General features: G+C 41.0%; 1 protein-coding gene across 2 annotated transcripts in view; it reads left to right on the top strand.

Annotated features, from left to right (window-relative positions):
• LOC114246843 (hyaluronidase) overlaps positions 1-14,767 on the top strand; it is a 36,279-nt gene that overhangs the window by 16,571 nt on the left and 4,941 nt on the right. The window contains exons 2-6 of one of the 2 annotated variants that reach the window (XM_028179556.2): positions 4,343-4,683; positions 6,986-7,125; positions 11,777-11,952; positions 12,407-12,596; positions 13,933-14,730. In XM_028179556.2, coding sequence (XP_028035357.2) covers positions 4,343-4,683; positions 6,986-7,125; positions 11,777-11,952; positions 12,407-12,596; positions 13,933-14,730 — 1,645 coding nt within the window. Of the gene's footprint in view, positions 1-4,342; positions 4,684-6,985; positions 7,126-11,776; positions 11,953-12,406; positions 12,597-13,932; positions 14,755-14,767 lie in introns of both variants that reach the window. The other variant, XM_028179557.2, reaches the window with a different exon arrangement.

Genomic DNA, 14,767 nt, shown 5'->3' with positions numbered 1-14,767 from the left:
TCAAACTAGCTATTTCTATTTTCAGTGTAGAACTTGCGACATAGTGAATGTTTTTCAGTTCTCTTGAGGTCACGGTAACTTTTTATATTTAGTACTAGCTGACCCGACAGACTTCGTAGTGCCTCAATCGATAAATAAAAGACCTAAACTTTTCTATAAAATTAATTTAAAACAAACAAAAGGAATCCGTCCGACGGGGGACACATCAAAGGAAAAACAAAATTGTTATTTTTGTTTAATTCCGAGCATTTTCATTCATTTATCTAGCTTTTAAACTTTCTCTAGACTTCCACAAATAATTCAAGACAAAATTAGCCAAATCGGTCCAGCCGTTCTCGAGTTTTAGCGAGACTAACGAACAGCAATTCATTTTTATATATATAGATTAAATTAAGTTTTCTAAAAAATAAAAACTGAACCCTGATGCGATCTTCATCGTGAACTGATAAACCAACCGCAAATATTAAGATTAGTAACTTTTTTTTATCTATTTCAAACCAAATAAACAAATCAGTGATTTTATTTAGTTTAGAATTAGAATCACACAATGATTTAAATACGAAAGTGTGTGTGTGTGTGTGTGTGTGTGTGTGTGTGTGTGTGTGTGTGTGTGTGCGTGTGTGTGTGTGCGTGCGTGTCTGTGTGTTTGTGTGTATGCGTGTGTGTGTGTGTGTCATTGGCTAACTATAAAACAAAAAAGCACAAAATGTAGCGATTTCAGGGACAGCGGCTTGACTTTGCCCCTGGGATTGCTAACGTCCATGGGCGACTGTAACCACTCACCATCAGCTGGACCGTATGCTGGTCTGCCTACAAGAGCAATAAAAATAAAAAATATTTTAGATACCATAACGCAACCATTCTGCCTTTAACTGACAGCGGTAATACCACACCATTGAAGACTTTCACCGCTTGTCACAAGGCGGGAGGCGGTGTCCATGCTGTGATGGGATGGGATGCCGATAATAACTTAAAGCTAAATATCCTGTGAGCTCACCTGCCCGTCATACCTCACTCACCACGTCCTTACTGATCCATCAGATCCAATAACCTTTGCATTAGACGCCTTCAGCTCTAACCCTAGGAGCAGGCTTAGGAACCCCGGTAACCGTACTCGTCGAACTCGACAAAGAGGTCGACGTGCAACCTAACCCATGAATCAGCTCGCTGAGTTTCTCGCCGGATCTTCTCAGCGGGTCGCGATTCCAATCCGGTAGTAGATTCATTCGCGAAGCAACTGCTCTTGAGTTGTTAGGTCTCCTTCGGAGGCGCTCGGGCGGCTGGTAGCAAATCCCACCCCTCCTGGCTGAGCCTTTGCTCGCCCACCTGTCCTGTTGAAACTGGAAAGGCCTCCGGGCCACCAGTAATATTTCAATCATAAAAAAACCCTCACTCTCTTAACAAAATAAAATTGTCGCTCATCAATAAACTTGAAACTAGTTATTAGAAATTTTTAAGCTTTCTAAATCACCGCTCATTTTTATGACAATAACTTGAATTTCTCTTCATTATCATACGAGAAAACGTTAGTATAAGTGACTCATGTTAGCTGGTTAACAAAATATGATTTGACAAAATGTGATGATATTCAACCGGCCACGTCTAGCTATCTAAGTTGATGGTACTGAACCAGTAACTTCAGTCCCAACTACAAACAAAAGCTTCTACTAAACACCACGTGTGCGGGCTTCGCTGGCCGCCAGTGTGACCTTGACCTCCGTCACCCAGGTACGCATTTTTTTATTGCTTAGATGTGTTGGCGAGCTCACAGCCCACTTGATGTTAAGTGCTTACTGGAGCCCATAGACATCTACAACGTAAATGCGCCACCCACCTTGAGATATAAGTTCTAAGGTCTCAATTATAGTTAAAACGGCTGCCCCACAGGCAGAAATAGGCAAGGTGGTGATACCGACCGAGGACTGACAAGACGTCCTACCACCAGTAATTACGCAAATTACAATTTTGCGGGTTTGATTTTTATTACACGACGTTATTCCTTCACCGTGGAAGTCAATGCTGAACATTTGTTAAGTACGTGTTTCATTAGGTACCATATTGGTAATAAATAAATAAATAAAATAAATCGATCAGTATCTTCTGACAGAGCATTAGTCGTTTTCTGTTCTCCTTAAAAAATAATACAGCCAAAACAACTCTTCGAACGCGTTTCGTGTACACAGAGGCAATGACCTTGCACAATTACGTAACGTGTGGGTGGCTAAGTGTAGGCGCTAATTGATGGTAAGTGGAACAGAATCACTGTAAACGCTAACGAGGATCGACGTATCAATTAAAGTTGATGTCACATTAATAGCTATACCAGAAATATTATTTAATAACGGCCAATTTTGATGATATTATTTAATAACGGCCAATAGAAACTTGGCTTCACTGTCTGATTTGGCCATCGGAGCTCATATGCACCTCAACCTGAAGACACCTCGCTTGAGACATGAGCTCTGAGTCTCAAAATCGCACATTGTTCAGGTTTTTAGCCGTTGCTAACGACTGTTGACCTTGTGGAAACAGAAAACACATGGAGATTGTTTATGGCACACAAATATATTTTATCAACATTGTTTTTATTGAGCTTATTTTTTCGCTATTACGTACCATTAAGTAGTAATGTGGAAACTCGATAACTTACCTCGGCTATCAACGCAATTAATCGGGAATTCGATCAATGGCAAGCCGGTGAGGTCTCGTAAAACCTCTTTCATTATTGAGGTGATCTCAAAGGTCATATTTGCTTCTGTGCACCCCAGAATCGTTTCTAACCCACCGTAGGTCTTTGAAGTTAGTTTCTGAACTTACGTCATGGTCTATATTGCTTGTAAAAGAGAGAGAGAGAGCAAGAGAGAGATGTGCAAGAGAGGCATGGTCAAAAGGGAAATTGCATTGGCCGCTTCGCCGATTAAGCTACGGATCTTTAAATGTTGATGCCTGATTCAAAACGATAGTCCTGAACGACAAACAGCTCTGGGTACAAAGTAGACCATTAACTCGTCTAGCTATCTATACTAATATTATAAAGCTGAAGATTTTGTTTTTTTGAACACGCTAATTTCTGGAACTACTAGTCCGATTTGAAAATTCTTTCAGTGTTAGATAGCCCATTTATTGAGGAAGGCTATAGGCTATATAACATCACGCTAAGATCAATACAAGCGGACACAGATAACCCCCAATCTAGGTTATCTGTGTAAGCGGAGCACCAATAAATAATGTTTCAAAATCGGGGTTTTTTTCCCTTTTGAGAGCTTCTGCTGCGTGCGCTGCAGAAACGATTAAAGTTTCGCTAAAATAATGTATGAGAAAATTGTTCCCCTTTAAAAGATCTACAAAAAATCCGCGACAGCATAATGTTAAGGTTGGCTCACTATAACGTTTTTTTATGCTAACCAAATTTGTTATAAAATAAAGCATTATTTGTGAACTATTTATTCCACGCTTTCGAAGTCGCGGGCAAAAGCTAGTGTTATTTAAAAATCATAGCATTGCCAGTACACGTGTGCTGTGACAGAACCTTTACCGGTAACAACTGTTTTTATATCTCACTCAGCGTCTGGTCGGTAATACGATACGATATAATTAATATTATCAAGAAAAATTTAAGTAGCGTCGATTAATATTTAAAGGTATTTACGTAGTCGGAAGATCTCTACATGATGCTTACATCTTCGTACTATAACGATGATGAATCTGTAAACCGTCTTTTATTGTTATTTATCCAATATTACATTTTGGGTCCAAAACTTTTGTTTGAGATGATTCCATCACCTTTTTTTGTTTTACCGTCGCACCATACGCTACCTGACCAGAGCCAACCTTGCTGTTCCTGGTAGTAAGGGAATTTACGACCAAAGCCATCCATCGTTATTCCGTGTCAAGGCCACGCACCAACCGGTTTTTAAATAATAATGCCTCCATGGTGTTCCCAATGTGAATGGCATTTCCTTCAAGCGCGGTTTCTTAACAATAACGGGCAGGATTATCATATTTGACCATCTAGCCTCATAGCTCAAGAGCCCGCGACGGCCAGACCTTCGTTATTTTATAAAAGCTGAAAGTTTCTCTGTGTATGTCTCCAACACAGGTAAGAACGACCCGCGAAAACATAACTTTATACTTTAACGAATTTAAGGCCTGCCTTTACTGCCCCTTTACTGCCTGTTACCTGCCCAAGTAACCACAATCGAAACTCTATAGTCGCGGGCCGTTCTTACCTGTGGTGGAGACATACACAGAGAAACTTTCAGCTTTTATAAAATGACAAAGGTCTGGCCGTCGCGGGCTCTTGCTCTATCAGGTCTAACTTGTGTTAAAATTTCTTCCGCAGCTATTTCGTCGTTGAAATGACAGAAGACCAAACGTTTGAAATGAAAAAACCGTTTTACGTTTACTGGAACGTGCCAACAATGCAGTGCAGAAGCAAGAAGATCCCGTTCGAAGATCTATTCGAAAAGTTCGGGATACTTCAGAACGAAAACGACAATTTCCTGGGAAAGGCCGTCTCTATCCTGTACGATCCCGGGCTTTTCCCGGCACTGCTCACCAACGAAACCAGCGGTCAGATAATATTCCGCAACGGAGGAGTACCACAGGAGGGCGACTTGGCGACGCATTTGGAAGTTTTCAGGAGGAATTTGGTGCAATGCGTACCTGACGAAGATTTTAGTGGTGAGTGGTATTTTAATTTTAATACACAGAAGACTTAGGGCGAATATCTGTTTATCGTGTACCTATCTACGAGTAGCCTCCAATGACAAGTTTGGCTGCACTCTAACTGGTGAACGAGTTTACAGAGCCTGAAGGAATTTACTAACATTTGCCCAAACAAGAGTAGTACTTGTCAGATTCTACCAAAGCATTAGCATCTGCTTAATTCGTTTGAAACCTTAAGATTAGCTGTATTAGGGTCAGATTGACGCTCAAACAACTCAGTCCGGTTAGTTATTTAATTATGTTTATATGTCACGACTTTTTACAAAGAATCATACAAACGAAATCATCTTCTTCTTTTTTTTTTCTCCACCATATCCCACTAGGTGGGGTCGGCACAGCTAATTTTTCTCTTCCATTCTTTTCTATCAACCGTCATCTCAACACTCACTCCTCTCTCTCTCTCTCATATCGTCATTCACACACTCCATCCATGTCTTCTTCGGTCGTCCTCCTCCCCCTATACCTTACACTACCATTTCCGTACATCTCCTATGCATCTTCTCTCTACGCATCACATGCCCATTCCACGCTAACCGTCCGCTTCGAATTATTAAAATAAAAAGCGTCCATCATCAGATTCAGCATTGATTATAATAATCCGAATCCATTGTTCAAAAACAATGAGAACGTGCGTTATCTTACGCAAATATTATCTCGGAAATTTTCATTGTTTGGAAAAGATGCACCTGGGACGTGTTGAACGATACACTGCACATCTTTGGAATATTATTGGCTTACACTTTAAAAGTACGTGGTAATCGGAACATTCATAATGTCATTAACATTGTCTGTTAAGATATCTTTTGAGTAAATAGTACATAATGTGACACAGTATTTTTTTTTGTTTCTTATATGAGTGAACGAGATCACAGCCCACCTGGTGTTAAGTGGTCACCGGAGCCCATAGACATCTACAACGTAAATGATCCACCCACTTTGAGATATAAATTCTAAGGTCTCAGTATAGTTGCAACGGCTACCCCACCCTTCAAACCGAAACGCATTCCTGCTTCACGACAGAAATAAGCAGGGTGGTGGTACTTACTCGTCCGAACTCATAAGAGGTCCTGCAACCAGTAATAAGTGCCAGCAGTAACCAGTAAGTTTGCCTACATGTCTTCTAAGAAGGAATAACAAGATAAAAAATCTAACTCGCAGTTATTAAAAAGATTCAGTTGTCGTCATGGCTTTTAGGATAAGTCACAAAAGACTACATATCGCGGTCTATCTTTGTAAGATAAAAACGAATCTGACAGAAATATTTATTGTGTCATTGGTCTCGATTGAAAACAGCTGACTGAGAAAGACATTTTGATAAGATAGCTTTTGATCTCGCAATTTGTTAGTCAGTACGTTCGACTTGAAATAACCTGATAAGAACTATAAACAAAGGAATTACTTGAAGACCTTTCTGTGAACTTGAAATTTAAAGAGCGTTAATAGACGACACTCTGAGGCAGATCGAAAATATACGACTACCCTTAAATAAGCACAAAGCAATATTCATTTATCAAGCTATCCACACGTGTTAAATTAATAAGATTTTATTTTATTGCTTCGAGAGATAGTTTTTGAAGTCGATTTTGAAGTCGTCGTGGCCTAACGGATAAGACGTCCGGTGCTTTCGTGTTGAGCGATGCACCGGGTTCGAATCTCAGGCGGGTACCAATTTTTCTAATTAAATACGTACTCAACAACTGTTCACGATTGATTTCCACGGTGAAGGAATAACATCGTGTAATAAAAATGAAACCCGCAAAATTATAATTTGCGTAATTACTGGTGGTAGGACCTTGTGAGTCCGGGCGGGTAGGTACCACCGCCCTGCCTATTTCTGCTGTGAAGCACTAATGCGTTTCGGTTTGAAATGGTGGGGCAGCCGTTGTAACTATATTGAGACCTTAGAACTTATATCTCAAGGTGGTTGGCGCATTTACGTTGTAAATGTCTATGGGCTCCAGTAACCACTTAACATCAGGTGGGCTGTGAGCTCGTCCATCCACCTAAGCAATAAAAAAAAATAGAGGAGTATACGGCTTACATGATGGTGTGGGGTCTCCATAGCTTGTATGTACGTCAGAAAAGCTAGAAACACAGCCGAGTCGATGTCTACCAAAATTATGTAGCGACCATGTCACTTACCACTACACCAGACGGCGTGTATAGCTGACTCTTGGTCTAAAAATCAACTATATTCTTATTCGGGCTTCGGGATTGGTTCGAAAACATTATTTAATTGTAGCTTTGCATGTTTCAGGAGTCGGCATTATCGATTTCGAATCCTGGCGGCCGATCTTCAGGCAAAACTTTGGCGCTTTAGTTCCATACAAGGACGTGTCGTATGAGATAGAAAAGAAACTTCACTGGTGGTGGCCCAAGCAATGGGTGCAGACTGAGGTTAGTATAGACACCAGTACTTTTCTTCTATTTTAACTACAGCAAGCACGGGAAACTACGAAATTTCTGATTGTTGTTGATCCCCAAGTTTTGTCCGCCGTCCATTGCGGCTTAGGGAATTGTGAAATACATACTTAATATTATAAATAGGAAAGATTTGTTTGTTTGTTTGTATTGAATAGGCTCCGAAACTACTGAACTGATTTGAAAAATTCTTTCACAGTTTGGAAGCTAAACTATTCCCGAGTAACATAGGCTATAAGCTTTTTAAAAAAAAAAAGTGATCCTTACTAAAACTCAAATAATGTAACCCAAGGTGTAAAAAAATTACCTAACATATTCTTTACATCGCGTGCCCTGCGAAAACTATTGATGATAGAATAAAATAATGTACTACGACTTTGTAGAACACATTAATATTTACAAAAAGTGTCGCGACAACATATGTCTAAGTAATGTAGTTATGCCGCTATATGTTCTTCTATTTAAAAAAATAAAACAACGTCAAATATCGTTGAAATATTTGTTAAAGACCCGATTGAAACCGGAGCGGGCCGCTAGTTATTAATACAATGTGTTTAGCTTTTATCTATCCAAACATAATGGCTGCGGAATTACCTAGAATATCTTCAACTTTTTCTTTCCATCGGTAACTTAGAAGGCCACAAAAGTATTAACCAGAAGATGGGTATGAACGATCTGTGAGTGGTGGTGGTATGCTAGAACACCGCGGTCATCAAACGGCATTTAATGGTGATAGGACGTATTGTTCTTTGGGCCGTACCTTTGGACTTTTTTTTACTGTCGTATAGGCAGACGAGCACACGGTCCACCTGATGGTGAGTGGTTACTGGAGCCCATAGACATCTACAACGTAGATGCGCCACACATCTTGAGATATAGTTCTAAGGTATCAGTATAGTCACAACGGCTGCCCCACCCTTCAAACCGAAAGGCATCACTGCTTCACGGCAGAAATAGGCGGGGCGGTGGTACCTACCCGTGTGGACTCACAAGAGGTCCTACCACCAGTAATTACGCAAATTATAATTTTGCGGATTTGATTTTTATTGCACGATGTTATTCCTTCACCGTGGAAGACAATCGTGAACATTTGTTAAGTATGTATTTCATTAGAAAAATTGGTACCCGCCTGCGGGATTCGAACACCGGTGCATCGCTTCAACACGAATGCACCGGACGTCTTATCCTTTAGGCCACGACGACTTCTAGTATACACAATCGTACTTATTGCCTAACACATTCCGATCTTCGTAACACGGTTTCGTTGTGGCCGAACTATTAAATCGAATGTAATGCACCGCTACAAATTAAGCCAGTTAAGATTCACTGATATAAATGAAACCAATGCAAGTATTTAGGGCGCGCTAACTTGCATCAGTGACCGAGGGCCCGGATATCTGGAGCGCCGCATCATTGAATCGCTTCAATTGTGATTTCGGTATACAGTAAATTGAATAAAACAAAAAGAATAGAAAAGCAGCAGCAGAGAAAACAACTGTAAATAAATGAAATGAGAATATCATCAATCTTATACCTTTAAACGAGCAATTCTTGTATATTAATACTATATACTTATATAATCTGAATCTCGGAAACGGCTACCAACGATTTTCATAAAATTTAGTATACAGGGGATTTCGGGGGCGATAAATCGATCTAGCTACGATTTATTTTCAGAAAATGTTGTTTTGTTCGTGTTTTCAATAATCAACTCTTCCCGACATCTATTGGCGAATAATAATACAATTTTTCTTAATTGAGGGCAACTTCTTCTCTTCTTCTTCCAGTGCCTCTTCAATCCTGAAGGTTGGCCGTTAGCTTTCTATATTCGTTTTTATCTGCAGCCAGCCGGAACAGCTGTTCGACGGAGGCAATACCGGTCCACTCCCGGATATTCCGGAGCCATGATTTCTTTCTTCGCCCAGCACGTCTCTTTCCGTCCACTTTGCCCATAATTATCAGCTGGAGCAGCATGTATCGATCGTTCCTGAGCACGTGGCCGAGATACTCTATCTTGCGCTTTTTGATAGCAGGCAGCATTTTCCGGGACATATGAAGCACGGTTTCGTTCCTGACCCTCTGCGTCCAACCAATGCGTAACATGCGACGGTAGCACCACATCTCGAATGCCTGTAGGCGTCTTGTAGTGTCCTCTTTCAGGGTCCACGTTTCGCAACCATACATGACGATAGGCCAGATATAGCACATGAGTAGCCTGACTCGGAGCTTTATATTCAGTTGACGACAGCAAAGAACTTTCCTCATTTTATTAAAAGAGGCTCGAGCAGTTTCTATCCGGGTCTTGATTTCTTGATCAGATTCCCATGCTTCGTTTACCCAAGCCCCTAAATACTTGTACTGTCGTACCCGCTCTAGTTGTTTCCCAGCTACAGATACGCTTGAACTCAAATCCGGGTTTCTTGAGACTACCATGAACTTGGTCTTGCTTATGTTTATCGACAACCCGGCTTCTTCGCTGCACTCATTAACCTTATTCACAATTGCTTGCAAATCGGCTTCCGATGCTGCAATAAGGATAGTGTCGTCCGCATAACGCAAGTTGTTAACGACCCTGCCGTTGATTCCTATTCCCACTTCAAGGTTTTCAAGAGCTTTTGACATCACAGCCTCTGAGTAGATGTTAAAAAGCAACGGGGATAAGACACACCCCTGCCGGACCCCACGACAGATCTCAACTTGGTCGGTTTCCTCATTTTCGACTCTTATCGTAGCCACCTGCTTCTCGTACAGGTTGCGGATGATTCTGACGTCCTTACCATCTAGACCAATGTCACATAAAGGCTAAAAAGTTGATCATGTTTAACTCGGTCAAATGCCTTTTCGTAGTCTATGAAGCACAAAAAGACATCAGTTTGCATGTCTCTGCATTTCTGTACGAGAACGTTGAGAGCGAAAAGAGCTTCTCTGGTGCCAACACCAGATCGAAATCCAAATTGGCTATCGCCCAGTTGTTCATCACATTTTGGCCGTATTCTATTCTGTATGATGTTCAAGAATACTTTTAGGACATGGCTCATCAGACTAATCATACGATACTCTCCACATTTTTTGGCATTTTGCTTCTTGGGTATCGTGATGAATGTGGATTTTAGCCAGTCACTAGGAAGATTGCCTGTTTCGTAGATGTTGTTGAAGAACTGTGTGAGAACGTCCAGTTGATCTTCTTCCAGCAACTTTAGTATTTCGATCGGTATATTATCAGGACCCGGTGATTTACCTGTTTTAGCAGCTTTCAAGGCCCGCAAAACCTCAGATCGCAACATCATAGCTGGACCAGTCCGATCAGTGATCGGTGAAATGTTCCTCGATGAGTCCGCAAACATCTCTGCAACATAGTCACACCACACTCTCTTTTTGCCATCGGTGTCAAGAATGAGGTTTCCCACCTTCATCGGTCAGAGTATTCATTGATTTCCATCTATGACCAACCATTTCCTTGATGTGCTTGTGCGCATTGAAGCTGTCATGTTTACGAAGGAGATCTTCCAAGTGCGCGCACTTATTGCTGTAGTAATCATTCTTAGCTTTCGCAATCTCTTTTCGAATGGTGACATCGATTTGCTTATACATTACTGGATTTGTACCCTTAAATTGCCTCCTGTCTTCCATAAGCTGCAAAATTGAATCTGTCATCCAATCTTGTTTTTTGACCAGTTGTGATGGTTGGAGGTATTGGTGACATATATCTTTTACAGTTCGCTTTAGACTAGTCCACGTGTCGAGGTCAGAGGCAGTGGTTTCAGTGCGACGATCGTTGGCCCATTGATTAATAGCGGTGTGGGTCTTCGCTCGTGTGTCGGGCTCAGCAAGCTTCCGTACGTTTGGCCTTCCATCCATTCTCTTTGGCTGCAACTTCTTCAGCTTGCATGCTACGTCTACCACCACTGGGTTATGATCTGACCCAATGTCTGCACCGGGGTAGGTTTGCGCCTTCTTGATACAATTTCTATACCTTCTGTTGATCATAACATAGTCAATTTGGTTTCTGACTACGCGGTCTACTGTGTGCATTGGTGATGTCCATGTGTATAGCCGACGTGGTGGTAGCTTAAAGAAGGTGTTCGCAATTATGAGGTTATTATCCTGGAAAAACTCAATAAGCGTATCACCTCTATCGTTTCTGTTTCCAAGGCCATAAGCACCAGTCACTCCAGGAGTAATGGTCGAACCCACCTTCGCTACTAACCGCAACTAACCGCTTTAAAGACACAAAAAGATGGCGTTATCAAAAAAAAACATCATCTAGTATTGTAAAAGACACTTAAATATGCATTATTAAGGATATGTCAAAAACTACTAGTCAGATCTTGGTAGATTAGACCACATGAAAAGTACCAGCCTTCAAATAAAATCCTCAAAATTGGTTCGTCTAGAAAAACATTTTGAACACATTAAAAAAAATCGAACTGCGAACCGACCGTGTAGGAATTCAGTTGAGAATAACATAAACAAGCGCGATATAGTTAATTGGGTTTGTTTTCATCGTTGACATTACTGCAAGAGGTTTGCTCAGTACAGCGGCGAGCCTAATAGGGCTATGGACTTTGGCAAATATCTCTAGACCGTAATAAATGTTTTAGTAATAAAAGTATTCATACGCTTGCAGGCAATACAACGCTTTGAAGAATCAGCGCGGACCTTCATGCAAAGGACGCTCTTAGTGGCGAAAGAGATGAGGCCAAACGCGCAGTGGGGATACTACGGGTTTCCGTACTGTTTCAACATGGCCAGCAACAATATGAAGGAGAATTGCGCGGAAAAGGTTCCTGAGGAAAACGATAGGTGAGGCGCAGAGATTCATCCATCATAGACTAGTGGAGACAGACTATTTTACCATTGAATTTGCTTCTTCACTAATTTCCACAATGGTATAACGATAATAAATCATCGAATCATCAAGCCAAGTATTTTATTTATTGCGTTGATTAGTGGACGAACTCACAGCCCACCTGGGTCTTAAGTGGTTACCGGAGCCCATAGACATCTACAAAAAAAAAAACCCGCCACCCACCTTGAGATATGACTTCTAAGGTCTCAGTATAGTTACACTGCATATGGACAATAAACGGGTATATGTCGAGGCGGTTTCAAAACTAGATGGAACTCTGAAAGGGCAGGGAGAAGCAAAGAGATGGATTTCAGGATCAGAACGTTCGTCCCATCACCGCGACTTAGATACGCTTGCAACTAGACGTATGTACCATCAAATGTGTACAGATTCGATTATCCTTTCCAGGTTACATTGGCTGTGGTCAGAGAGCACCGCTCTGTACCCCTCAATATACAGCTCACGGGACCTGACGTCATCCCAACTGTCCCGGATGATCCGAGGACGAATTAAGGAGGCCCAGAGACTCAACAGGAACGACGCGCCGGTGCTGCCTTACTTCTGGTTCCGCTATAGGGACGGCGGGTACATGACTGAAGTAAGTATAGTATTATCTTCGGTTTTTGGAACGAAGTTCCTTATGGGATGATGCGGAGGGGTACCGTAACCGGGAAACGGGTAACGTAAGATTTTTACTAGTGTGTGCATCAGTGTACGACTTAACTTTGTAATAACGTACAAATTAGTAATATGCACACGGTGTACGACTTAACTTTGTAATAACGTAAAAAAATAACGTATTTTTTTATCATTCATTGACCACGATCTCAGAGCGTTCGTTTGCGCAATACACTAACTCTTGTGCAAACAACCGTGAATGAAGTGTACCACAATAAGTTCGCACGTTACTGAATGACCGTGGGTTGTTGCGAAACCTCCAGTTTTATTTTCTTTATACCTCGAATAGAACTAAAAATTAATATTTTTATAATAAGGAACTTCGTTCCTATCCGGTGTCCCACGACACTACACATCTTTTTTTGGCTGTTTCTGATGATGAGCATACAGTTCACCTGAAAGCGAGTGGTTGAGGTTGCTTGTGCACATCAACAACACCAGGGTCTCAGCGCTCGGGAAAGATCGTGGAGGGGAGACCAGTCTATGTCTTCTTGTCTGCGACTGTGAAAGCAATAAGTTATCCGAAACATACGAAATAATATAATGAAATGTAAAAGTAGTTTGGATTAAGTAAATATTTCCTTTCTCGTAGAAACTTCTAGTTAGTAGGCTATGGGTAAGTATAGGATATAAGAAAAGATTTCAAATTCGAAATAGTGGCTATGCATTCGTACTGTCTGACGTCAGCTCTGTAGGGGTAATCTGACAAAAGCTTGAATTGAACTACTGAAATTTCATTCACAAGATAAGCTTGCTCATCTCACAAGCTTTGAACAACAACACGGGGACCGTCGCCGTGTCGGTCTGTCGAGAGAACACACTTACTCGGTGGAAGATCGTCTCTGTGTCGCTATCTAACAAACTGTATACCACTGGATTTAAAGAACATACTATATGCATATGAACATACTAGCCGTACTAATTAAATGTAAAATTAGCATTATTATTTATTGTCATTATTATTAGGGAGTTCAACACTCGTATAAATATTAGCCCATCCATTAAGTACATGTATTTTCTACATGGATGGTTTCACCAAGTTTCAAGTCGATCGGATGCATGGTTCAGTAGTTATAACGAAACATCCGTAAAAACTACTGTAGATTTATATATTAGTATAGATGAACATAAATGAAATAAACATATACCTAATATTGCGAAAATCTAATCCAAATAAAATCCAAAACAATTCGCCCACTTAGTATACGGCATACTCAATGAATTTGTCTTTTAAACTTCAAGATCTCCAATTTCAGGAAGACCTCAATTCGGCCCTGCAAGCGATATACGCCTCGAACGCGTCAGGGTTCATAGTGTGGGGCAGCTCCAACGACGTCAACACAGTTAAAAAATGTCACAATTTACGTGAATATCTCGAGGGCACTCTGGGGCCGGCCATAGCCAGATATACCGGGTCACAAATCAGGAACGTCCCAACAGAAGACGTCGACACTACAACCGTACAAGCCTCCAGCACAAGCTCAGCGAACTACGACCCGGACTACCACTGGGATCCTCCTGACAACTACGAACAAAACATCCAAAAATACGTCAACGATGAAATGAAAAACAAAACTGGACACGACAAAATAAACGCCAGCTTCCCATTACATAGCTATAATGATAACGCACTTATAAATATGATACTTAATAACTTTATCACGAATGACAGTGATGTGAACAATGACAGTTCGATAAGTAACGTGACGAGCGCAGGTCACGCGAGCACGCACACCGCTGACACTGACATGACAACTGTCGGATTGGATACAACACAAACTAATGAGTATTATGCTTCGTTCAATGATAATACAACAGAAATACTAGAAAACATAGAGAGCACAACAGTAGAAGGAACAAATTTACAAGATGCGACAACAAATGATGTATTTAAATTCTTCAATGAAGACACATTCAATGAATTCTCAAGCAATAACACGCTAGATACTGATACAGAAACTAGTGACGTCACAGAAGATGATTATCCCAAAGAATTAGATGTTTCTAGAAAGGATACGGACAGCGATCCGACCACGGCGCCACCTAAGAGTCAGGTTGTTGTTTTATAAATAAATAAGGTATTTGTTTTGT

This window comes from Bombyx mandarina, chromosome 28 (assembly GCF_030267445.1).
Source record: "Bombyx mandarina strain Sakado chromosome 28, ASM3026744v2".
Taxonomy (NCBI): domain Eukaryota; kingdom Metazoa; phylum Arthropoda; class Insecta; order Lepidoptera; family Bombycidae; genus Bombyx; species Bombyx mandarina.
Note: the sequence above shows the minus strand (reverse complement) of the source record. Positions and strands in the feature narration are given on the sequence as shown.